We start from the raw sequence: 26,567 nt of genomic DNA on the forward strand, positions 1-26,567 counted from the left end.
GAACCCAGTTAGATAATTAGATCTTTATGCTTCACACGGAGATGAGCTTGATGTAGGACTTGGAATTTAAAATTTGTTTTAAAGAATCCGTTGATGATTTCCGAAGCATTTCAATAATAAAACCTTAATGAAATTTGAAGGGGCGACTGGGTCCAGACTTACAATGAAGGTAATGTGTAGTAACAAAATGTTCGCTCTATTGATAAACAAAAAGAAAGTACTTACTTTGTTTTGATCATGTGTCAAGTGTAATCCGTAAGCTTATCTTTCTCGCCCTTTTTATCAATCTCCCCAGCACTGTTGTTCGCACCTTATTTCTTGTTGTTTGAGGAGTACTACCACTCCTGTGTTAACTGTATGGCATTTCGAAGTAAAAGCTCTTTTGGAATTATCCCAACAAAAATAACATTGCAAAGGAAGTCTTTTTGTCATAAAAGACAACAACGTTTTGAAGTGCCATAGATACTGCACCAAAGACAGATAAAGGATAGACCTTTTCATAAATTAGGTCACGAACATCACTTGCCTCGTATTCAAACAATTACCATGGTGATTATGTCCCTTGAGAAATTGAATGATTTTTTTATGAATATAAAGTAGTTTTATGATGTTCGTAACGTAATTTATGAAAAAGGTCTATAAAGTTTCAATACACAAAAAGATTATGCTTGTATGAAGAGGTTACCCAAACTAAACGAGCTTTGAAAATAAGAGAGTTGAATTCTGAGCCCAAAATGAGTTTTTGAAAGTTAATTTTCGACTGAGCAATCTCCTAACTTTTCAGTTAAAATTTTCAGTTTAACCAGGTAAAATAAAACAAACAGAAACTGAAGCCACGTCATATTAGCATTTATCAGTAGTCTTTTAGAATTATTCTTTGGTACATTTACATAATTTATCATTCAGTCATATTTACAAAAAGGTTCTGAAAAGAAAATGAAAATAGTTATTTGGGGGATAAAAAAATATTAATTTGATTAAATTAAAAACAGTTAATTCATTCATTAGTATTACTGAACAGGCAAAGGTGGGAGGCGCCCACCTCCTGATGATGGGCGTTCCGCTATTTTCGATTCCATATCGACAATTTGTGCTCTTAACCGTCGCATTTCTGTTTTCTGTAGATCAATCATTTTGTTCAGTTCGGTCGTCTTGTTACCTTCATCGCTACTGTCACGTCTCTCCAATAAAGACGTTGTCGACATCCCACCGGCATTTTGATGTTTACGCATTACGTTAATAGACGCTTCGAGATCGTGTACTTGTGTTCGTGCGTTCTTTAATTCACGTCGCAAATCGTTTATTTCTTTAATCAAGTAGACGTTCTCCTGCAAAAAAGGGTGTAAGTTAAAACAAGTTTTGATAACGTATAAAGCAAATAAAACATAGAAAAATACATCGCAAAACAAATTGTTGATCTGGATTTAAATATGCCTCGAAGTATGACAAATTTTAGCCAACCAATACCCTCTTCTCGAGATGCATAAATTTATTGTTGTCCTCGTTTTCAAACAGATTTCATTGCTATAAAATTACATATTCACAATGATAATTGTGTTGTTTACACTTCATGAGACATTTTGAATTTCAAGTACTTTTGTTTTAGAGTTAATGTTTGCCTTTTGGGAATTCAAATTGGTTTAAATGTATAATTTCATCGCAATGAAATCTGTTTGAAAACGAGGACAACAATAAATTTATGCATCTCGAGAAGAGTGTATTAGTATTCTCATGTCTTATCCCACCCAAAGGATTTATCGAAGTTAGCTTATAAGTCGCCGAAGCTTTTCATTTCAGCATTTTAGTAAATATTTCTGAAACTTTTTGACGGCATCGACACCCCATTAATTCAGTTTCTAAGTGTTGTCAAAATTAGGAGAGAGAAGCAAAACTGACCTGCATGATGCGAACATTGTCAGCTCGATGAATTTCTGTATCCTTTGCCAACTTCTTACGTAAGGAAGCAACACTACGTTCCAAATGTTCCCGTTGACGTGCGTATTCCTTTTGTATATCTAAGTCAACACTCGCTTCCTCTGGCTGAAGGTGAAAAGGGAGCAAGAAGAATAAAAAATCTGGTTAATGGATAAAGTAAACGTGACTCAAAGATAAGAAAAATACTAAATATTCTATCATTAAAGGTGGAGTAGAAAGACCTGACTTATTGGATCGTAGTGAGAGCAATTAAAATAGGACACTGTAAGCCCAGGCAGCTTTGGAGGCCTAAAAACCGGTTTTCTGGCAAAACTACTGTTCCCAACCGGTTCTAACCCCTCTAAATCGCTTCAACATCATGGAAATATGCTAATTAGAGCCTTTGGAAGTAGCTCACTCGCTTTTAAGGTCGAATTTTTACGTTTAAAAACGCTTAAATAGAGCTGCTATTTTTGTGAAAACGAATAGGCTCTACCCGTGCAAACTCTTACCGTATCATCGCTGACGTATTTTCCATAAAGTTCTTTGACGTGTTCTTTTAATTTTTTAGGTTCTTGAATGAAGCCAGCAGCATTGTGTAAGTCTGTCTTGAAACGTTTGACCAAGGCTTGTTTGTCGTGAACCTGGTACAAAGAGAATCGAATAAGAATATATCAGCTAAATTTCTACTCAAGATCTGGCATTAATATTCAATGAAATTCTGAGCGCTTTCATTGGTTAAAGCAAAACAATCTCACCAAAAATATACACCAATCAAAAACATAAACATTAGAACCCAGTCGCTTTTGCTTTCGCTTTCGCTTTCATTTAGAGGTAGAAGGCAGCACGATTTTAAATGTTTTGGCTAGAAGAAGCTCCTCGGACCCAACACTCGCTGCATTCTCTTAGAGCAAAGTGTGGTGTGGCAGGGTAGACGATAATATACAATGAGATTAGTAATATTTTGGATTTAATAAAACAATTGAATTTGGGTTATCATCGTGTGACATGCAGCACCCTTACAATAAAATACAAAATGCAAACATAAAGCAATAAATTGTTCAGAGATTTACGGTTTAGAGCGACACATATTTTATCATTACCAGGTACCAGGTTTTGCTTTTAAATAAGAGTGATATCGTTTGTTTACTCACCAACCTTAATTTACAAGCTTTTTGATATTGAATCGATACGGATGTGGAGCAAGATTGGTCAGAAAGAGGGAAAGAAAAATATTTTTTGTTTATATCAGGATAATATAACAATAGGCAGAAAAATATGTGTCTGATATGAAACGGGAACACTTATGTAAAAATAAAACCTTTAAGACGTATTTGCGAAGCTCGGATGAAACAACGAAATAATTATTGGGCAGAAGCTGTTCAAAAAATATACCATAAATGAATATTTAAGAACAACTTAACTGCAAATAAATCTTCGCTAAATGAGCTTTTTCAGAAAAACTCTTTAGCAGTACACCTATGTTGGCAATGTTTGAAAAGGAAAAGCTAAAGTCCACAAAATAACCGACAAACTTCATGATGGACGACTGACATACGTCAACTTACCGTTTGTCGTTCGCCGTACAATTCTTTCTCTGTTGCTTTCAATTTCAATCGAAGTTCAGCGATGTTCAATTCTAAACCTGTGTTCTGCTTGTGGAAGCGTTCCAATTCACTTTCCATCTAAGGGGGAGATAAAATCAAAATTAGTGAAACCATACAGTATAATATGGTCAAAAACTATGGACAAGAATATCGCCGGACAGAAGTAAAACATTTCGGCGGTGGTGGTTTCTGGGATTTCCCTGAGGAAAATGCACAAAAAGTCATACATAGGGTAGTCTGGCACACCAGTCGTGCTGGAACGGTATCACGTAGGAAAAGTGAGCGTATGAATTAGGTAAGCGTTGGAAGAAATTTTGTCAGCAGCAAGGGTTGGAAGCAGTTAATCAGCAGCCTCTCACCAACTTTTACTCGTTCTCCTATGCAGTTCCTATTTTAGCAAACGCCCGTTGCCTTTATGTTGCCGCCCTCTGACATGATTAATCAACAGACTAGCTTGCTAGTCTATACATGGGGACAAGGTGTCATAATGAAATGTCTAATCCCCCCCCCGAAAAATTCAATTTGGCCCCTGCAAGAAAAGATGATCAAATACGATAATAAAGATGATGAACCTCTTGTATTTGTTCTTTCATTTCTTTGATATCATTTTCACGTGGTTCAATTTGCTTCTTCAACTCTTTGATCTTGTAATCCAAAACAAATTTGAATTTCTCCAATTCTTGATTCTTCTTCTTTAAATCGTAAATACGTTTTTCCTACAAACAAAAGATTGAATGTTTTAAGTTTACACACGGAGCAACAAGGCAAATTGACCTACAAGATCACGCTTTAGAATGTGTTTTTGGAGCCGATTTTTCAAAACTTATTTTATTTTGACACTTCCGCAATGTTAAGATTGTGCTTAAATTTAATCACCACCAAAGGTCACCAAAAAAAACGTTGTAAAGTTGACATCTCTAAATTTGTTATCATAATGTACATCTAAAAGATTTGGAAAAGTGGATAACCATTGCTTGGGCGATATGGACTTAAAATTCGAATATTTTCAGGTCGATAACCGACCGCTATTTCAATGAATGCGATACCTTATCTTGGATGGTTTCATCTCGTTCTTGGATTTCTTTCTTCAAACCATAAATATCTTTCTCCAGTGATTTAATGATTCCTTGCAACTTACTCTCCTCACCATGCAAACGTTGGATTTCTGCTTTGTGATCTTCGATCTCCTTCTGTAGGCTTGTAAACTAAAATGATAGGATGTTTCAGTTTAACACTTTGCACTTTATTCTTCTATACTTTCACAAGGAACAGCTAGGATTCTATAAATAAACAAGCTGGATGCTTATTGGATCTACCTGATAGTGAAAGTTAGCCAAATGAGAGAACATATAGATATCAATGGAAAAGATCCTGAAAAACGAACTAACTAACGAACGAATGGTTAATTTATAGGGCCTCCAGGTAGGTCCAAAAAGGGTCACCTTCTGTTTAAAGGTTTCAATCTTAATATACCTTCCAACCCTAAACAGTGCTTTCAAAAATACTGGTAATGTGAATTTACAAGTTTACAATCTCCTCAAAGGGGAAGCTAAAACCATGTTCGCACGTGACGGTTCCGTTTCGCTCGGAAATGGAATGGAGCCATTCTATTGGTTAAAAGTGACGTAACACTTGAATGTAACCAATAGAACGGCTTCATTTCGTTTCGCAACGGAACCGTCACGTGCGAACATGGTCTAAGTCGCTAAGGTTTGATAGTTGTATTCAAATAGCTGCATAAGAGCTCTTAAGTATATTTTATTACGGATTAATAGCGTGGAGATGATTTGTAGCAGTAACGATCGTTAAACGTCACTTTGCTACAAGAGATGAAGGCCACGTTCACACGCTACGGTTCTGTTTCACTCCGAAACGAAATGAAGCCATTCTATTGGTTAAATTCAAGCTTTACGTCACTTCTAGCCAATAGAATGGCTTCATTTCGTTTCGGACCGAAACGGAACCGTTACGTGCGAGCAACACACCTGTTTGATAACTATCACGAAATTCTGTTCGGAGAAACATTTTATAATCCTTAGCTATCGAGTCAAGCCTTACCTTTCGTCTCATGATACCAGTTTCACCTTTCAATCGAAGGTTAGCTTCTTTTTCTTCACGTAATTTCCTTTCATATTTATTCTTGATGTCTAAAATTTCTCGATCCGCATCTTCTTCGATTTGTTTTTTCGTTTCTTCGTATTCACGTAAATGTTGACGTGATTCTTCGTTCGCTTGTTCCAAAGTTGATGTCTTGTCTTGAAGGAAGAGAGAAGTTTGATTTCAAATAAGCTGATTAGATACTCAATGATCTAACTAGAGTAAACATATTTGTTCGAAAGATCTAATTTGGCCTTTTTACTCATGCTTCAATCAATTGAAGTAAAGAAAGTAATTGGTCAAGTTTTGTTCAAAAATAAAACCCAAAATCTTATTGGACCTGCTAAAGTTAGTATAGCAAAGCGAAATCGTTAAAAAGGCACACCAGATTAAAGCATGACTGTCAACTTAGCTTATGAAAGTCACATGGAGTAAAACTTTAGCATGAAATCTGAAATACAATCTACACTTTAATACTTGATTAAAATAAAGTTCTTAAAAGACTTATGCAGAATAGTGGGGTACCTTGTAGTTTCTTTTCGTAATATTCAGTCAACTCTTCAAGAGCATGTTCTCTGGCCTCCTCCATTTGTTGAAGTTGTCGTTCATAATCTTCTTGCATGCGTTGACTCTTTGTTTGTAATTCTTGATATTTCTCATATTCGGACATCAACTTTTTGTTGTTGGCTGATTCGATATCTTCTAGTTCTTTGATGTGTGTTTCACCTTGTTCCGAAACCTGTCAAATTGAAAATCATAAAATAAGTCCACGGTGTTCATCATAGTTAGCTTTGTACTGACATTTTGAGCATATTTTTAATGGCTGCCCATGGAACGGAATAAATGAACTGGGCAAGCACTCTAATGCAAATCTAGAATTTTTAAGGAATGTGGGTTCTAACATGGTTAAATTTTCAACAGTTCAGTAATGTCACAATTCTAGGTACGGCAGGCGTATTATGTATATTTTGTTTAAAGATATTGATGTTACGAGACAATGGTCTCTTTCTACTACGTTCAATGTACTACTTAAAGTCTATAATGCTAGGGAAATTCCACGATAAAGACAAGCCATGGAAATAATTTGAGACAGGACAAAGGCAGTTGACAGGGCTGTAACGCCCCAAACAACAACTTCACATCTGCTGATTGAAACAATTTGAGACGGATCCTTCGATTCTCAAAAAACCTATTTGTGACTCGTAGAACATCTCGTGGAAACAAGCTATTCAAGAGGGTGACTACCAAAACATAAAGAAAAGGGAGTGACTCGAACCACGAGTTTCCGATGTGGACACACAAGTGCTTTAACCCTGACTTAAGTTGTTTTTAGTTGCTGAAAATCAACTAGAGAGGCATCAAATACCGTTTTATACTAAGTACGAAGTCTTTAGTATGACCCGACCAGACATCGAACCCATGACCTTAAGCACCATCAGCGTAGACAGGGGTGAAGAACGATCTACGTAGGAGAGTAGATTTTTACGACAAAGCGATTACCTATTCGTGTTATAAAAACACAATTAATGTGTCTTTTAAATCTGCTCTCTTAAGCAAATGTTCCTTCGCCCCTGTCTACGCTACTAAACACCGTAGCTGGATGCTAAACCAATGTGCTACGGCCGCTCTTTAACCAGTAGACCACCGTGTCTCACCTCTTCCTCGTGTTTTGCAGCTTCTTTATCTTTATCCGTTTTCAACATTTGGTTTTTCGTTTTCAACGATTCCATCTCTTGAATGAACTTTTCCGTCAACTCTTTTATCTTTTCATTATAATTCATATCCTTCAAACGAAGTTGGTATTCATTTTCCATCTTCAATTCTTCGACGCGCGTTTTCAGTTCTGACATGACAGTATTCTAAAGAAAAAGAAGAGTTTACATATGATGTTTCATTTCGGGTAAGAATAAATAAGCTTCGAAAATTGTTCAAAAAAGTCTTTTCTTATCTTGCTCCTCAATAAAGAGAAATTTGATTCTTCCAAATACATGTTTTCGACGGCATAAATAAATTGTTCAATTTTTAAAACAACTCGAAAGAGGTCAATTTAATCGACCTCATCACATAGTTATCCAAACGAAAGAAATCTAAATATAAAGCTTCTTAATACCCGTTTTTTCCTTGATTGATAAACTTTCTTCAGACATAAAATCAATTTTGATGTCAAGTTGTAACATCAAACAAACAGAAAATTTTTTAATGAAAACTGAAATTTTAAAATCAAAAATGAAAGCTTTCCAAAGAAATTACACACGTACCTTTTCTTCTAGATCGGATTTGGTGATGAGCACTTCTTCAGCATAAGGTACATCACGGTCACGCTTGCCACGTCCTTCTTTATCACTGATTTTGTACACGAACAAACAACAATCTTCACTGACCGTGATCAAGTATTGATCATCGTACGAAATACGCATCTGAGTAGACATAAACGAAGTTAAAGTTTCAGTTTCCAGTCGAAAGGCTTATATACCTATTCAGTTGCTAAAAACACCTTTTCCTTAATGGCAATATATTCTAGGGTAAAGAATTTTAACAAACGATGCAGATCAAGAAGAATATAATTTTTTGACCAAGGCTAAAAATGAAACCTTTATCAAGAGAGTGTTCACTTTCAAAAGTGATTGTAGTTTACCTAGACCACCTCCAGATCAATTGAGCAAAAGAATCAAACTGGTAAAGACCTTTGTCTACTGGAATCAGCTAGCGAAATTCTAGAATGTAAAAAATTTAATAACCAGATAAGAAACTCCACAATAGTATTACCTTTGAAATAGCACCAGCGTGTGTTTGATGCTCTTGCCATTCACCAGGTACCGACAAAGGGAATTTGAATGAGCGAACAGTACCATTATTGGTACCCGCAAACAACATACGTCCTGATCGTGATAATGCGACTTGTGTCAGCACGCAATCATCTGATGGAACGTCACGAAGAATCTAAGTAGAAAGGATAAACAAGAATCGTCAAACATAAACATAAATTCTGCTTACAAAAGAATGTTCAAGAGTGCTACAAAAGAACCCTGTAACTTAGAACCGTTAGGGTCCCAGTCCTGATGAATAAATTTGGTCGTCTCTGTCGGGAAAAATCTCGTCCCACTAGAAATGTCATGCCTGGCAAGAGTTTTTGACCGACGTTGTACTTGTAGGCAAAATTTCTAAGTCCTAACCCCCAAAATGAGTAAAAAATGACAGTTTTAAAAGTCGAATTCAACAAAAATGATTTTTATCATCGGATGGAGCATGAAATCCCGAGCAAAATACTGTAGTTTATTTATAGTTTATTTTTTGATGTTTTCAATTCAGTAAAATGCTCAACCGACCGAAATCGGAAGCGTGATAGAATGGTAAGTGGAGTCAGCAAAAGAATAATTTCACTGCTTCCATTTACCATTTTGTTTTATAGTTTACATATTTTCTTTACATAGTAACAAAAAGATAGCATCCAAATCTTACCTGTCCGTCGCATATCTCTTTTATGGATCGATCAGAGCCAACAGCGTACATGGTGCGACTATCAGGTGATACAGAAACACAGGAGTATGAACAAGACTTCAAAATACTTTCACCGTCTCGTTTATAAGTGAACATGTTCCATTCATAAATAGCACCATCCATGCCACATGAAATCAACTTGGAATCATCCGCATTCCATCGGATACAACGAACCTATAGAGGGAAAATAGCGATTATTCTACAACATATTTAACAGTGATATAATTAGTTACATGGTCTTCTCGAGGTGGGAATATAAACGTATATCTTAAGTTCAGTAAAAAGCATTGACTTCCAAGCCCGAAGGACTAGACACGAGAAAAAATGGGAAATGAAGCGTGACCCACGTGGTTCCCTACGAACGCTCGATTGAAAGTAAAACATATCGCCAGGTTTCGAAAAAGATGCCGCGTGAAAACAAAGAAAGTGCCAGGTTTAATCTGCCATTCTGAGCGTGGCGCAAATTTTAAGGCTTCACTTTTTCTTGCTTGAGAAAGGTTCAAGATTCATCTTTAGCCCCTTCGGGGCTTTAAACCAATGGTAGAAACCGTGTAAGCGATGAAGCTTGCCAATTATGGATTAGAGAGAGACTATTTTACGACACATCGAACAATGACAATCTCGCCACATTAACTAGTCAATTTATGAATTGCACGGCTAGTAGTATGAATTGGATGGCTTTGGCTCAAAGAAACCGTTATTATCAAACCTTTTAATTCGTCAGCTTTGTAGGGACAACAATGTTATGAGTAGTACTATTCCAATACTAACAGTCCTTATTCATAAGATAGAACTTTTCCGTTACCTTTCCATTATGACCTTTAAGATTCCCAATGTTTTCGAACGTTGAGGTGGAATATAATTGAATGACGTTGCCGTGAACTGCTGCAAACAAATGACCACCATTGCTGAAACAACACTACAAGAAAAAAGCGGTTGATGTTATGAAAAAAGAAGGTGGACTTTATGTATAGAAATATCTTCAAATCGTTAATTTTCCAGCACAAAATCATTTAATGATTTAAGCATAGAGTAAACATTTATTTTCCCTAAGATATTCACAAAATGAATAAATCGTGGAAAGTTTCATACAAATATACTTTTTCGCCCTGTAATATCTAAAATGCCCTAATCTTTGGAAAATATAAATTCTAAGCTCTATCTAAAGTTGGGTATTGAATGTTACCTCTCTACACCCTCTGATTGTGAATTCTTTGAATGGTCTGATGTCATCAATGAGGAGGTTCATTAGACGTAATTTATCACTGAATCCAACCAACACATACAAACCAGATGGATGGAGTGCAATACTGTATGCTTCTTCTTGGAACACTTTGTACAATTCAAGTGTGCTGTAATGTAAAAAGGAAATAAAAACACATGCATTTTTCCCTTAGAAGGCCTCTCATGATTCCGTGGTTCTTTATTCATAAGACTTTCTAAAACAAAGTTTTATTGAAATCCGAAAGAATCTCTCAGATTCCGATCAAGCCCGTCGGCAATGTAGTCAATCATACCTATAAGTAGGAGTATCAAAATTGTGGAAATAAGTCTGACACACATGGCTCTAAATCTAGAACACCACTGTCTTACATGAAAACTTGTCTTACCAAGAATCGAAGTTCCAAATTCTGATGCTTCTATCCATACCGCAGGTTGCCATTAAAGGCTTTCGAATACAAACATCTAAACCTGTGATTTGTCCATGATGGAAACTTTGTGCCAACATCTCAAATTCTGCAATCTCTCCTTGCTAAAAAAATAAAACCATTAAAAAAGTGTTTCTTTATTAAGTGAACTTTAAACTACTTTTCAAATCTTGTCACAACTTTGATAATTCTAATTGTCAGTCTTCGTTTAGGAGAAACCCTTATGAGCCCTTTTAGCTCGGAACTCTACAATTCGAATAATTTCCTTAACTTGAACAAATTTGTGTTCCCCGTGTGTGTTCGAGTTATGGAGGTTCCACTGTACTACACTTAATAATTTAGAAATCTCTGTTATTCCAAAATTAAATTTCCCGTTAAAGTTCAAAGTTTACCTTTCCAATGTCAGCAGACGATAACGGAATTGTGTACAGTTGATTACTATTTGTGCTACATACTACAGTTTCTTCCGAGGGACTGAGAGCAATGCAAGTAATTTGTTGATTGCATGTTAGAGAAGGGTCTGCACTTTGTTGGTCTATCGGAATTCGTATTTCTTTGATTTTTTTGAACATCTCCTTTTCCTCAGTTTTCTCGTAGACGTAAATAGCACCAAGGCCTCCAGAACAAACAAATCCTGGATAGTAGTAATAAAATTGAAGTTTAAATGAAATATAATTTTCAATATAAAAAAAGGAAATGGTTCAAATGCATACACATCTAGCTTGTCCACTGCGATCCTTCAGATAATTATTTTTCATAAAGCACTTAAAAAAGAAGAAGTGCCTTTCGTCATCAGTGCTAATAGAGTACAGTTATTTTTTGTCAGCAGAGTGCTATAAATACTAAGTGTGAGCTTTGCATTATCTTTAGAGTGCTCAAGGAACCAAATTTCTGAGTGTATTATCAATTATCTAAAGATTTACAAGTTTTCAAAGTGTTTTGTTTTATTTGCTCACAACTTCAACCTGAGTAATAAACAATTATCTAAAGAAATGATGCAATGAACTAAAACTGAAATCACTAATTTTAAAAGTGTGGTGCTTTTTCGTATAAGAAGATTCATTAAAATGCGACGCATACCTTTAGAGTAAGCTGCAATGAATGGAACAGATGTTGCAGGTTGAACTGTTTTGTTTGAAGTCAAGTCTGCCAAGCTGTTTACACTTGCACTAAAAAAAAAGTGATGGTTCATAAGCATGCATTCATTGAATCAAGAATGAGAAATTAGAAAATCAAGTGCAAAAAAATATTAATTAGTTAGTAAAAGTGAGATGATTTAATTGTGCTACTTACTTTGCACTAAGGCCTCCATTGCTTCCACTCTTTTCAAGTGTATTTTCAATAACAGGAAAGTCTCCTTTTAATTCTCCACCCTCAAAAAGTAAAACTTTTCCAGAATCTGTACCGACCAGTAGTTTCTCTTCGTTTAACCATGATTGACAGAGGTAATGTCTGTGAAGATCTGCCTTCTGGAAAGCAAACTGCTTGAGATTGTTCTCACTGTAGCGGAATAATTTGAAGATTCCATGGCCAGTTACACAAACATGAGTATTGTCATTCGGGTTGAAAGTCACCTAAATTGATAGAAGATTCAAAATATTGGAACACGATTTTCTAGATTCACAAAATTAAACATATTAATGCTGCAAAACTTTAAGTGGGAATAATATTAACTTTTGCAAATTGAGGCTTTTGAGCATTTGATAATGATTCTGATTCACTATTTATATTAATGATAAGACTACCAGATATGTTATTTACTCATCATTTACCTGATAAATTGCAGAATTTTGTTGGTTTGATGATTTTGTAGAAGCCAACACTTTAGCTTTTTCCCACGTCCAATAAAATAATGTCCAGTCTGGTCTTCCTCCTTGTGCAATTAAATATTTAGAGTCAGGAGAAAATGAAATACTAACAAACTCCAATGATTGACATTCAGGAGTAGAAAGAACTTTTCTTTTACGTAAAGAATGTAAATCGTAAATTGTAATTGTTGGTTTATCAGCTTTCTCTGCAATAGCTACATATCTCCTGTTTGGACTTACTGCAATTGCTGTAATTCCATTACCATTTTCTGTACATGGAATAAATTTCTGAGTTCTCTGATCAATATTATACAATATACAGTTTGATCCCGATGGATATACAATTGTCTGCTCATCTAGATACCACAAATTATTGGCAACATTTGACTTGAAACCAAAAACATGTCTGGGAGATGCAAGTGCAATCGACATCTCTTCTTCTTTTTTTTAAACAACTCTCCAGAATATTCAAGTTAAGATTCAGAAAATCAGCTTGCAAGTAAACATTAGTTTTTGAGTTTGTAATTATTAACTATAAAAGAAAAATTTTTCAATAAAAGACATCTTTTATTCTGGGAATCAAATGTAAACTGACAATTTCAATAAGGAAATTTTTTTCCTAAAAAGTATGAAATCACAAATTTTACTTACTTTCAGCACAAATTTTAATTAGAGCGCTACAGTAAGATGATATTCCTGCACATTTAAAGTGATCACTAATTTGAATTATTTATATTTTAATAGGCCCTTTATTTATGGGGGTCTTTTAATTTCATGCACACTTTCTGCACGAAATGAGAGGTGCGCAAAAATATATGGGATTAACGATTAAGGTATTCAACGACATGACATCCTGATTAGCAAAAGGTCGGGGACAAGAATAATTTCAAAATCACCCACTCAAAATTCACACACGAAGATAGAAAATCCATCTTGGTCAGCTCAGGCATTTTGTTGATCACCTTGGAACGGCTGCACTCTTAGCTTTTAGTGTGCAGTTATTCAGGTATCTATTGTTCTTATTCCGATTTCACCATGAAACTGCACAAATTATTGTTCATTTCTTATTATACGCCACTTTGTGGCACAGACCAAGATTGTACACACAAACTTTGTTAATGTAACTGATGTGAACTTTTTCCCTCCGACACACTTCAATCAAGTAGTTCTATTCTCCATATTCAATGTATACAAATACTGAACAAACCAATCCTACATAAAATCAATTATTCACCTTGATGATAGACTAATAGTAGTCTTGAGTGGTCAAATCAAGATCAATCCTGGCCCACACTGTCAAATTTCCCTGTGGTGAATGTTCTTCAGCTGTCAGATGGGGGAGAAAATGCAATTGCCTGTGACACATGTAATCGCTCCTTCCATCTTGCATACTGCATCCAAATGGCAACAAATGAACAATGTAATGTATGAAACCTATCAGACAAACAATGATCTAGAATGGGGATGCTGCAAACCGTGGGCTGAAAAACATCAATCCATCACTCTGCATCACTCTTTGATAGCTCGCTTGACTTGACTCTAGCTAACCTACCATAAAGTCGGGTAACTTGCATCAGTTGAGGGAAACTTGCATAGCCATCAAATGAATGACCTACCTGGCTGGTCATTAATAGCCATTCCAGGGTCAAATTGAAACTATTCTGGTGGCAATCAAACCTAGTTCATCTTGAAGAGCTTCAAAAAAGAAAAAAAATGAGGGGTCATACACCTCCTAATGATAAGCGTTCCGGAGATATTGAGATTTTGGTTTCACTATTTTAGACATTCGAGGTTGACAATTTAGCCCAGAAATGGCATATAAAATGGCACCGAAATATACTGCGGAAATTGAAAATTCAAGCTTTTGTATTGAGTCAAGATATTCCAGATATCTTCATTTTGACTGCAGACTTTTATCAAATTCTTTTTGTAATTGCTTGTTAACACTTCAAGGAAGAAAAGACATTTTTTGAAAAAGAAGACATTGCATTGCAAAAAACAATAAAAACGTTATAAAGCGGAAGTTAAAATTGCTGAACCTACCTATCTTTCCCAATGGCATATAAATAACTGTTTTAGGCTAAAAAAGAGTCAAATTTTTCAGTGGTATCACTCTCTATAATTCTAGTCCTCAATTTCAGGCTGAAAATGCTTGCCAAAGTATGAAAAGTAAAAAATAATAACTTTAATGAAAGAATTAATTTCAGAGATTAGCACCATTGGATTTCTCAGGTATTTTCTGATATATGGAAACATTTTTTCCTCCGCAGCGCTTTTTGAAATCAAAGATGAGTTGTGAAATTTTTTGTGTCCCGCAGATCTAATTTTTTCTAAAAATGGCCTTAGTTGGAACAAATTTTTAGACATAAGTGTAGAATATTACACCTGCATATTATATATGGTTGGAAAGCTAAAAAAAAGAAAGCTCTAAATTACTCAAAAATAATTAATGTTATAGCTCAACTACACAAAGAACAATTGCTTGTCAAAGTTGGACCTAAAATTGAATATTTTCATGAGCGTCAAATAAAAAACAAGCAAACCCGGAATGGCTATCATTAAAATACAAAGTTATATCGAAACAAAATTGGAAGAGTGGAGCTGCAAGCGGCCAGTTTCAGAGCATGTCATGGCTGCCCCCCAAGGAAAAATTATACCATTGAAATCCTGCCCTAAAACTTTGTGTACCCACCCAGAAAGGCTGCTAAAAAACAGAAAAAGTAACAAAATTGGCCAATTTTCAGTGACTTTGCCCCTGAGCAGCCTAGAACAATGTTAAATTTCGTTTACGCGCAAATTCATCACATTATGTCTCAATAGCCTCATGCCTACGGAACTTATCCTTAGAGGCAATCGAGCAAGAACAATAGAAAAAATCTTTATTTGGTTCTATAGAAAAAATGCATAATAGAAACTTGCTTAAATATTCACAATACTGATTCTTTACCCCAAAACGAAACTTTTGTATTTTGTAAATCCTTCTTCCACTTCCCCATACGTAAAATATAGAGTACTTTTGTTCCCCCCCCCCAAACTTGCGAGGAAAAAATGTTAAGACCGCGTGTTGTCCTCGCGTAATTCATTTGTGTGATGTCATAATGTTATTGTTCTTTTCTCAGATTATTACTGACAGCACTTCAATCGCTTACAGGATTGGACAATGGCAGTCAGGCACATCCTGGCAAATGAACGGGGTATTTTTCACTTGCGACCATTGGCGAATGAACGGGGTCGAAAACGAAAGTGACGTAATAGCGCCGAATACCCAGTTTAATTGAACCGGGTTGGAAATATTTTGCTTCATTTCAAAGAACTGCATAGATGAAATTTTTTTTCCATGGGTCAATTTTGTCTTCAAAGATTGAAGAAACTTTTAACGAAAAAATAAAGTTCCCAGTTTTCTTCCTTTTTTCCCTTTTTCAGTTTGAAGTTCATTTTTATTCATTTTCACGCTTTTAGCCTGAGACGTCCTATCTCATTTACACTGGGTGATGAATACCCCATGCAAATGCTCACCCCAACTGAAAAAATTGATGTGCATAAACTCACAAAATACTGTATCTCTTTCCAAACACCAAATCTGAGAAATTCCTGATTTTTATCAAATATTTCTGGTGACTAATACTTTCTTCAGCTCAGGCTAAGCTCAGGCACTATGTTTCAACAAAAACCTTAGTTAAAGGGATAATCAGATGGTTTGAGATATTTTGCCTATAGATAGCTTCTAGGATTTTAGGAAAAATTTCTAAATTTGTTGGTGTAATTATTTTCCTAACTAAAGTTATACCACTTTGAAATTTTGAACTTTTGCTTGAAAACAATAGAAAAAAGTGTGAAAAGTCCCTGAAAAGTCCCATTTTTCGAGATTTCAAATTGGCATAACTTGAGTTAAGAAAATAAATACACCGAAAAATTTAGGGGTTTCTCCTAAAATCCTAGAAGGTATCTGCAGGCAAAATATCTCAGACCATCTGATTATCCCTTTAACATTTATTTTGCTCTTTTTCATTCCCATCTTCAATATGGTTGCCAAATCTGGGGTCTTACTGACAATACCACCTCTAAGCCTATATTTATCCTTCAAAAGAAAGCCTTACGTCTTATTACTTTTAACAACTTTTGATGCCCTTCTTCTCCACTCTTTTCTGACCTCAAAATTCTCAAGATTTTTTACCTTGTCAAATGCCTTAATATATCTTTTGTCCACTGATTCCTAAATAGCAAATTACCCTTTGACCTTCTGGAGTTTTTTAACTTTATTCAGCTTGATGCTGAAGACGAAAAAACTCAAAGTACCAGAGAAGCATGTTTGAAACTACTTTTTGTTCCCTCCTACAACACCATTACCTTTGGGAACAAATCTTTCTCTAAGTTTTGCATTACACATTGGAACAGCATCCAACGATCTTACCCAAATATTACCCTGAGCTCATCTGATTTCAGTTTTGTTAAATCTCTCACCCTTACTCACTGTCTTGGGAGATACTGAGCACACCCCACCCCTACCAAGAAAGTTTAGCAAACTTTATTTTAATTTATTCTTCATTAATAGATAACAAAATTCTTAAAAAAATTTAAATATTTATAAATAATTTACAAAGTGTTAAAGAGTCCCCTGCCCAGTTGGCGACCGGTCTAGTTGGCAACCGAACGTCTTTGAACCCAGAAAAGTCATACAAAAACAAACCTCTGGAAAATTTCTTTTGGTAGTTATCTGCCTTGACCTATTTCCCGTACTGTGTAAAAAAAATTCCAGAAAAGAACTAGTAGTAGTAGAATCCGAAAGATCCAACTTTGCACGGAAGCACACGAAAAACCCGGATTTTTCGAAAAAAATAAAAAATGGCTACCTGTGGACAAAAAAGCTTTGTAAGAAAAAACGCTTCAACTCCCACTCCAAAGAATACTTGTCCAAAGCGATGAGTATGTTAGAAAGCATTTCTGTAAAAATCAACTCAATACAGTTTCCTTCGTGTGAAATATTGATAAAAAAGTTGATGCAATCAGCTTTGAAATTAGACGTCCAGTCTGCGACCGACAAAATCGAAAGTAAGAAAAAGAAGACTCTACATTGCGATCAAAACATTCCAGACGCAGAGAGAAAAAAAGAAGACTTTACATTGCGATCAAAACATTCAAGGGGCATGCTCGCGGTCTTCAACTTGACAGCTCCAATACGAAGTTTCTAGCTCCGGATTGAAATAACAAAGGAAACCGGTATATTGAATCTCCGGGTAGACATGGAAAATTCCCGCGTTTTTATCAAATGAAGACTCTCCATAGACTGGCCACTTTCGAAACAAAACAAAAACAAACTTTAGAAGAAAAAAATGACTTGAAGAAAAATTCTGAAAAAACATGCGGAAGGAAAATGTAAGTGAGCTATTTTAAAACAAAAAAGAACGAGTGCAAATAAATTTAATACGCGAAAGATTATGAGTTTTTTTATCACCCTGATTAATTAATATGACCTTACCTGCAAGTAGAGGAGGGTGCCCAGTGCACGAACGGCAAACTTATTTTTTTCTTTTTTTGCTTACTGTACTTTTAGTTTTTACATAAATCCTTTTTGACCATCTTGTAGACAAGGTTGAAGTCCTTCTTTCAATTTGTTATCACTTTGTTTGAAAGCATCTTCTTGGAATAATAAGCCGTTGAAGCGAGCGCTATTCGGACCCAGTCCGCGAACGAGGAACCAGTGTGTGAACAATCTTTTGAAAGAAAAAATTAGAGCTCCGCTCGCAGGTAATACTTTAACTCTCTTCCGAGATGATACAGGGGTATTTGAACTTTTCAAAACCATGCGCTTTTTCACCAAAAAAGCATCTTTTTTATAAGAACTTTAGCGTTTTACTAACCTGTTTATTTTTGTAAATATTTTCTTGTCGTCCATTTTTTTGTTTTTGTTTTTCAAGTTTTGCTCATCGAAAAGCGCGGCAATGTAGTGTCTTCTTTTTTAATCGAGATCGCCAGCGCTTTCGAATATTTTGACGTTTCAATGTCTTCATTTTGAATATGGTGTTCGGATTGTTCGCAGACTGGAACCTTTTTTATATCAACTACTGTTGATATGTTTCTATTGATTTTGAATTAATGAGCTAACATGTTTCAATGAAATTTTGTGTGATGGAAGATAACAGGTTTTTAAAAGAGGAAAGTCATTTTCAGAACACTTCTTGCGCAAATTTTCTCATAAAAAACATTTTCTCTCGCGATCAGCCATGTTTACAAAAGTCCCGAATTTCGTGATTTTTTTTACTTGGCGCCTTGTTCAAAATCGGTTTGGTGTTGTTCTAGTGGTGCTCCGTTTATTTTAATTTTTGGAGCGATTGCAAGGGATAGTTTGAGGATTCTGCTGCACAAAGGAAATTCTATAGAAGTTTGTTTTTAGTTGTTTTTTTCAAGACGCTCGTTCGTGCACTGGGGCCGGTTCGTGCACTGGCGACTCGACTCTAGAGCACTGATTTTCTCTTTTTAGCGATCGGTCGCAGACTGGTACGTCGGTCGGGAACTGGGCACTAGCACCGCTTGCTTCGAAAGTTTTTTATTCTAAGAAGATCGCCTCACAAATAAAAAATCAAAACAAAGACGAAGAGCATGTAAAAAGTTGTCTAACTGTCTAACCGTTGGTCGAAAAGGATTTTCAAAAAAGTAAAAAGTAAGTGGAAAATTTGAATCTAAAGATTTCGGTCACCAACTGGGCAGGGTACTCTAAACACAATCTGTACTTAGCTTAGGTGGCCGCATCTTTTTGATTAGCTAGACTATAAGGCAGGCGGTCTCCCTCCATATATTTTTTGTGCATATCATCACTTGTTACGCACGGAGCGAGCGTTAGCGAGCGGAGTGCGACTCTTTTGGCAAACGCATGCGCGTAAGCAAAATTTACAAAATTTCAATGATATGTGGGCACTAAAAATGGAAATTCACCTTTTTTTTCGTCTAGCCGCTATTCCGCTGTGTTTAGCCTCTGGAATGTTTCAGCTTTGAAAATTTCGTGAAAATTAGCATTTTTTAAGAAGAAGTCGCTGCAGTGTCAATCTTTCGCAAATTTAAAAACCCACTTTCCCTTGGAAAAAATTTACGTTTTTTGGTTTTTTGGGACACCCTTGGGGCATAAGGTACCTGTTGACCGCAAAAATTTCAAAATTCGCGAATTGACCGTTGATAACATTAGGGGTAAAGGGACCCCAATGACGTCACGGGTTTGGGAAAAACTTCAAAATGCGATATCTCGTGTTTGAAGAGGAGTTGGGAGGTCGTTGACCCCTCAATCTATCGGGAATTTTATGGGGAATGAGATGGGAGGATTTATGAGACTTGAAAAGGACTTTCAAATTTGGCTGAATTTTTAGCCCTTTTCAGTCGATGACGTCATCAAAGCAAAAAAATGCAATAACGTGAGTTTGGAAAGGAGTTGGGAGGTCGTCGACCCCTCATTCTATCGGGAATTTTATGGGGAATGAGATTAAAGAGTTTATAACGCTTGAGTAGGACTTTCAAATTTGGCTGAACTTTTAGCCATTTTCAGTTGGATGACGTCATCAAAACAAAAAAAATGCAACAACTCGAGATTGGAAAGGAAGCACAACTTTAAATAGAAAGTAGCTAACATTTGGGTAAGCGGTGTGAGAAAATCAAAACAAAACAGCCGAAAAGAACTGAACTCTCGGAATAAATATTTTTTGATGAGCTCTAATTCTATTCTTTACAAAAATCAGTGAAATTAAATCTGATGAAACATAAAGAAATTACTACAAAACTACTCGACACACACGTGACACAACCCAAAGCAGATAAATTCAGCTTTTGACACTTTCCTTCGTGAAAACCAAACAGTTTTTTTTATCAATACAATAAATGCATAAAAACTTGAAATTCTTTAATACTGGTCAAGAATATTTTCCATAACAAAACAAGGGAAATTCAATGTCTTTGATTAAACCATGTAACGAGGGGTTTTTTGTAAAAGGTCTCTGGTGTCTCTCCCAGCCAATTCTCCACAAAACTGTGTCTTTAACTTTTCAGCATCAATTCTTTAACCACTTCGAAAATTCGACATGTTTACAGCTTGACAATAAAGTTGAAAGTCGAGAAGTTCCCCATTTTGTTTTTGTTGCAAAAATGTTGTTTCAGACCATTTATAGCTATTAAACCAGTATGCAAATTTTTGTCATCCATGCATCGATACAAAAGCATCGAATAGTGTTATCAATCTTATAGAAAAACGCAATGATGAAGAATTTCTTCTCAATCGAAAAAATACAATACATCTTCTTTTTCTACGTATAATGATAATTCACATCACTGAAAAAGCTGCTGCATTTATTTTGAAGCTTCTGGATCAAAAAAATTGTTTATTTAATTTGATGCGCATATTTTTGGCGGGAACTCAATTGTCTAATGTTTTTGTTCGAATCTAACGTTCGAATCTAACAAGATTTTCGAACAAAAACGTTTGAAATTACCCGGAATTCCCGAGTTATTTTTTCCAAGTTAAAACACCGAGTAATCCCGAGTTATAACGTCATTTTACATTTCATAGTATGGTGGGTTTTTGGTAGCAAAATTCGCTAGCTTTATTTTCGATGGATAAATGCAAATTTCGTTCGGTAAATTCAAATTTCGTTCGGTAAATTCAAAATTTTTGTGCGGTAAATTCAAATTTTTTGTTCGGTAAATTCAATTTTTTTGTTCGCCACAGTTAAATTTCATTCGGTAAATTTCAATTCCGTTTTCATTATTTCATTTGAATTATTTGCCATTGATCACAAATTCTAAATTTTAGCTTTTTCTGGTCTTTAAAATTACACATCATGGGTCTTTGAAATACACGACAAGTTGGTCAGTCTGGTCAGTAGAATCACATCAACAATCAACACGTGCGACTGACAGTAGTGGTGGTGGTGATATGCAGTCCTTTGTTATACTCAACCTGCTCCTCTTGCCTGGTTTGTACATAACGTATCTTTTTTTTATTCATTCTCATGTGCAGGAAATTTGTGCCATAAGTATTCTGTTAGTCAAGATCTCCTTGGTGCACAAACTGAACTCCTCTTTTCGTTAGGAATTCCAATCAACTCTGCTTTTTTCTGGGGTATAATGCCTGAGTGTGTGTCACGTATATATACAGGGGGAAATTTTGGTCAAAGATTGGTTTCGATTGACTTCCATTTGGGAATGGAATGCAATGCTGACCAGACTTGTAAAAATGATTATTTTCAGGACCAGAAATGAGAAAATGATGTTTTCCAAGACCAGATATGTAGGGTGAATTTACCGAACAAAATTTAAATTTATCGCACAAAAATTTTGAATTTATCGAGCGAAAGTTGAGTTTAACGAATGAAATTTGAATTTACCGAACGAAATTTGAATTTACCGAACGAAGATTTAAATTTTACCGAATGTTTGTTTTGTTTATCGAAAGAAATTTGTATTTATCGAACGAAAATAAAGCTAGCGAATTTTGCTACCAAAAACCCACCATACATAACACGGACGACCCTCGACATGGCCCGAGAATTCTCGGGCCAAAGCTTTTATTGGAATGCGCATAAAGCCCGAGGATGGCCCGAGCATGGCCCGAGTTTTCGGGCCGCAGGCGGGCCACACGCGGGCTAACTTTTGAAATCATGATTTAAACCCGTGTGTAATTTCAGGACTGCATTTTTTATCTAGAAAAACTTGATTTCACTTAAATATTTGCTATTAAACTGGTCCTGGTTTTAAACTTTGAAGCGTGGTCCACGATGAGTTTGTTAAGTTTATTTAGCAAGATGAACTGGATGAAACGCGACGAAATAAATTAAACTTAACATTTTCACACATTTTCAACGTCATTTTCACGTTTTAATTTCATAATGACTGGACAAGCTGGATTAATCAATGGAATCTTCTGACACAGGCACAAAGGTATAGGTTGAACAGTTTACGTCTTAAGTCGTAGCCCGAACGTGGCCCGAATGATTCGGGTCAAGTTCGGGCCAAAAGAATTGATAGGGTCTCTCGGCCCGAACATGGCCCGAAGAGGCCCGAGAATTCTCGGGCCATGTCGAGGGTCGTTAACACGGTTTATTTTGCTTCCTTTAACTTTATTTTTCATTTTTTGACTTTGGAATTTTTGGTTTCTTTAACTGTCTGAGTTATTTTTCATTTTGTAACTCGTGAATTTTTACTTCCTTTAGCTTTATCCGATTTATTTTTGATTTTCTAACTCGGGAGATTGTGCCTCCTTTAAGTTAACTATCCGAGTTATTTTCCCTTTTTTAACTCGGGAATTGTTGCTTCCTTTAACTTTCTATAAATAGATTTACGTCATCATCACACGATTCGCAGTACTTTAAGTTTTGATCCGTTTTAAGTTGTAATTTTTAGATTTATGGAATTTTAGATTTTCGGATTTTCTTTGGGATTTGAAATTTTCAGAAAAAAAGTACGATATTCTTTTGAGCAGCGGATTGATAGCCCCTACCACCTCTTCTTACATAACTATGGGCGTCTACCTGGCGTCTATAGAATCCCTTTCGCTTTGCGAACACGAGACTCGTTCTCCGTGCGTAACCCCTTTTACGATTGATATCTTTTTTGTAGTGTTAAAATGGTAAATAAATACTTACTTACTTCAAACATTACCAGTGTCAGTTAAACAGTCCAAAAAATCAAAAATACCAGAAAAATAGAAGAAATGACCCTCAGTGAGGAATCTTCTCCTTTAAAAACCCTGGATGGTTTGTTGATCATTTGCTTGAAAACGATTGTTTACGTAAACGTTTCTACGGCAACGAGAATTTAGGCTGCGGAAAATTTATGCTAGCCTGTGTGTCCAGAATGTTGTTATGGACTTGTTTACACGGCACACTGCTGCGCGAAAGATGGTGGAATTTGCTGCAGCGATTTAATAAAAGTGAATGTTTGAAATATTCAATTTTCAATTAATTGTTTTCAGATTTTCTTCTGTTTTCTTTTATGATTCTATATTTGCTTCAGCTTCAGGTCTAGTTTTTATATATTTTAGCATTTTCACTGACGATTTCTGACACACTCTGCAAAAACTGGAGAGGACATTCAAAAGGGGCGGGCAGTTACATCAAAATGCCTCGAAAATGTCAATATGATCAATCGTAAAAGGGGTTACGCACGGAGAACGAGTCCCGTGTTCGCAAAGCGAAAGGATTCTATAGACGCCTCAAGCCCACACTAGTTATGTATTAAGAGGTGAAGGCTATCAATCCGCTGCTCAAAAGTATATCATACTCTTTTTCCGAAAATCCCAAACCCCAAAGAAATTCCGAAAATCCAAAATTCCATAAATCTAAAAATTACAACTTAAAACAGATCAAAACTCAAAATATTGTGAATCTTGGGGACGTCATTTTGGCCTTAAATGTCGTCACCGAAAGGGTGATAAATTTTTAACTTTACTGAAATGAAATCGATTTCTAATTGATCCCATAGATTCTATTGATGATTACCAATCCAATGAAGACTCAATAAGATAAATTTTCCGATCCAAAGAGGGGTTAGCCATTTCCAAACTCCTTTCCAATCTCGAGTTATCGCATTTTTTTTTTTTGATGAAGTCATCAACTGAAAATGGCTAAAGATTCAGCCAAATTTGAAAATCGTACTCAAGCCTTATAAACTCTCCCATCTTATTCCCCATAAAATCCCCGATAGAATGAGGGGTCAACGAACTCCCAATTCCTTTTCAATCTCGAGTTATCGCATTTTTTGTTTTAATGATGTCATCAGCTGAAAGGGGCCTGAAAATGGCTAAAAATTCAGCAAAATTTTAAAATCCTACTTAAGCCTTATAAACCTTCCCATCTCATTCCCCATAAAGTTCTCGATCTAATGAGGGGTCAACGACCTCTCCACTCTTCTTCGAACTCGAGATATCGCATGTTTTCTATTTTGATGACGTCATCAGCTGAAAATGGCTAAAAATTCAGCCAAATTTGAAAGTCCTACTCAAGCCTTATAAACCCTCTCATCTCATTCTCCATAAAATTCCTGATAGAATGAGGGGTCAACGACCTCCCAACTCCTCTTCAAACTTGAGATATCGCATTTTGAAGTTTTTCCCAAACCCGTGACGTCAGTGGGTCCCTTTACCCCTAATGTTGTCAACGGTCAATTCGCGAATTTTGAAATTTTTGCGGTCAACAGGTACCTTATGCCCCAAGGGTCCCAAAAAACTAAAAAACGTCAATTTTTTCCAAGGGAAAGTGGGTTTTTAAACTTGCAAAAGATTGACACTGCAACGACTTCTTCTTAAAAACGCTAATTTTCACGAAATTTTCAAAGCTGAAACATTCCAGAGGCTAAACATGGTGGAATAGCAGCTAGACGAAAAAAATCGTGAAAAAAAACTGAATTTCATTTTTTGGGCCCGCATATCATTGAAATTTTGTAAATTTTGCTTACGCGCATGCGTTTGCCAAAAGAGTCGCACTCCGCTCGCTAACGCTCGCTCCGTGCGTAAAAATTGCGTAATCAGAGAACGTATGTCTCGCTCATTATAAAAAGGCCGAGACAAACTTTCAATAATTGGATTGTAACATCGAGTTAAGTCTCTTTTGTTAAGTCACCAGGGGGTAAATAAAACAGACCTTGATACATTTATCGTTCGTTTCAACTTGACCATTTGTTTAAAACTCAGCCTCCTAAAGTATTTGGGGTAGGTAAAATATGTACAAAGAAATTCATACTTTTCCAACCCGGCGAATCTTTCAAAAAGAAGCAAACAATAAAATATAATTACCCTTTCAAACAAACCTCTTCGGTGGCGAGCGTAGTCTACTCTGACGTAATTAATTGTAAAATTTATGTGATGGGAGTTTGACATAGGCTGATCTCTAAAAATTGTTTGGTTCCCGTCATCCGACCGACCCTGATTTTTACTTTGAAGTTAGAGTCGGAGAGTCGGAGACCCCTTTTGCCACTACTGGATTCCTGATTGTCAACCAACCTCTGCGCGCTCAGTGTTTACAAGTTTTCAAATCGAAATAGCGAGCGCGGCGTGCCAGCGGAAAGTGAACCAAAAACCAGTTTATTCATGATTTCCCGATTTTTTAACCCGATTTCATAATTCGGACCTTCGTGGAAGCAGACCACGCTCGCGAAGCATCACTTTCTAAAAAACAAGATGTTGCATGATGATTATGGGGCTCACAATGCAGGTACCTACAATGAACAAAGATGGTATGTATGTACAAAAAAATATTTTCGACCGACCGACCGACCGACCGACCCACTTTGTAAAGTCGAAATGACGGGAACCAAACAATTTTTAACGACCCGCCATAGTAATGTAATGTTGTTTGGGGAATTATGAAGTTCTCTGGAATTTCGATTGCATTTATTCAGGTTGATTTTTTATGACTTCTTGGTACTTTTTCTAACGAGCTTGATTACTCTGTTCTCACACTTATGTCTTTTTTTTTGCGTCCTTTTCCATGATTACTTTTATTTATATTTTTAAAGACAGGTAAGAAGGCATATTGATATAACTGCTAATAACGGTTGAAAACATCATAGCCAATCAAATTTTGTTATTCTTTTACTGGTCACACTTCTTTCTTAGAGAAAGCGTAACTTTTGAAATTTGGTTTTTATTTTAGTAAGTGAGGACAGCACTAAATTCGAATTTCCCACTGTAAAAAATGTGAGTCCAATATTGGAATCACAGCTCGAACCCATCTTGTGTACATCAAATTATAAAAAAACACACAACGGGTCTCCTGTGACCTGTTAGCGACTCAAGAAGTCATGCAACTTTCGTTGACGTCGAACCAAATGTTTCATTTTTCCGTGAACTTTGAACCCTTCGAACTTTTTTTCTATGTATGCTAAAGCGTTCCAGTTTTTACTAAATGAAAGCCTGTGATCTTAACTTTCCAGCGGTATATAACACTGTGGACACGGGCTAGACGGCAAATTGGTAAAATGCCGAACGTTTTGCAACCTTTTGAAAATTGTTTGCCGACGGC

At 36.0% G+C, this 26,567-nt stretch overlaps 1 protein-coding gene across 1 annotated transcript; it reads right to left on the reverse strand.

Annotated features, from left to right (window-relative positions):
• Positions 1-843: 843 nt before the first annotated feature.
• Positions 844-13,107, reverse strand: LOC136813882 (cilia- and flagella-associated protein 57-like). Its single transcript, XM_067070377.1, has 19 exons — positions 12,538-13,107; positions 12,059-12,339; positions 11,846-11,934; positions 11,158-11,399; positions 10,727-10,869; positions 10,303-10,468; positions 9,922-10,035; positions 9,078-9,290; positions 8,385-8,558; positions 7,877-8,035; positions 7,274-7,477; positions 6,144-6,357; positions 5,580-5,776; positions 4,568-4,726; positions 4,094-4,237; positions 3,483-3,599; positions 2,427-2,558; positions 1,897-2,040; positions 844-1,328 (listed from the first exon to the last, which is right to left on the reverse strand). The coding sequence occupies exons 1-19, from the start codon at positions 13,003-13,005 to the stop codon at positions 1,011-1,013; spliced, it is 3,678 nt and encodes a 1,225-aa protein (XP_066926478.1). The 5' UTR covers positions 13,006-13,107; the 3' UTR covers positions 844-1,010.
• Between the last annotated feature and the right edge of the window lie 13,460 nt (positions 13,108-26,567).

The sequence above is a fragment of the Clytia hemisphaerica genome, unplaced genomic scaffold (genome assembly GCF_902728285.1).
Source record: "Clytia hemisphaerica strain Z4C2 unplaced genomic scaffold, Clytia hemisphaerica genome assembly, whole genome shotgun sequence".
Taxonomy (NCBI): Eukaryota; Metazoa; Cnidaria; class Hydrozoa; order Leptothecata; family Clytiidae; genus Clytia; species Clytia hemisphaerica.

Bases quoted from the DNA above. Each gene is read 5' to 3' on its own strand.
- LOC136813882 (XM_067070377.1), bottom strand. From the start codon at position 13,005: ATGTCGATTGCACTTGCATCTCCCAGACATGTTTTTGGTTTCAAGTCA. The intron at 12,340-12,537 runs GTAAATGATGAG...CTATCAATTTAG, and splicing joins AAAATTCTGCAATTTATCAG to GTGACTTTCAACCCGAATGA. The intron at 4,727-5,579 runs GTAAGGCTTGAC...CTATCATTTTAG, and splicing joins CTGGTATCATGAGACGAAAG to TTTACAAGCCTACAGAAGGA.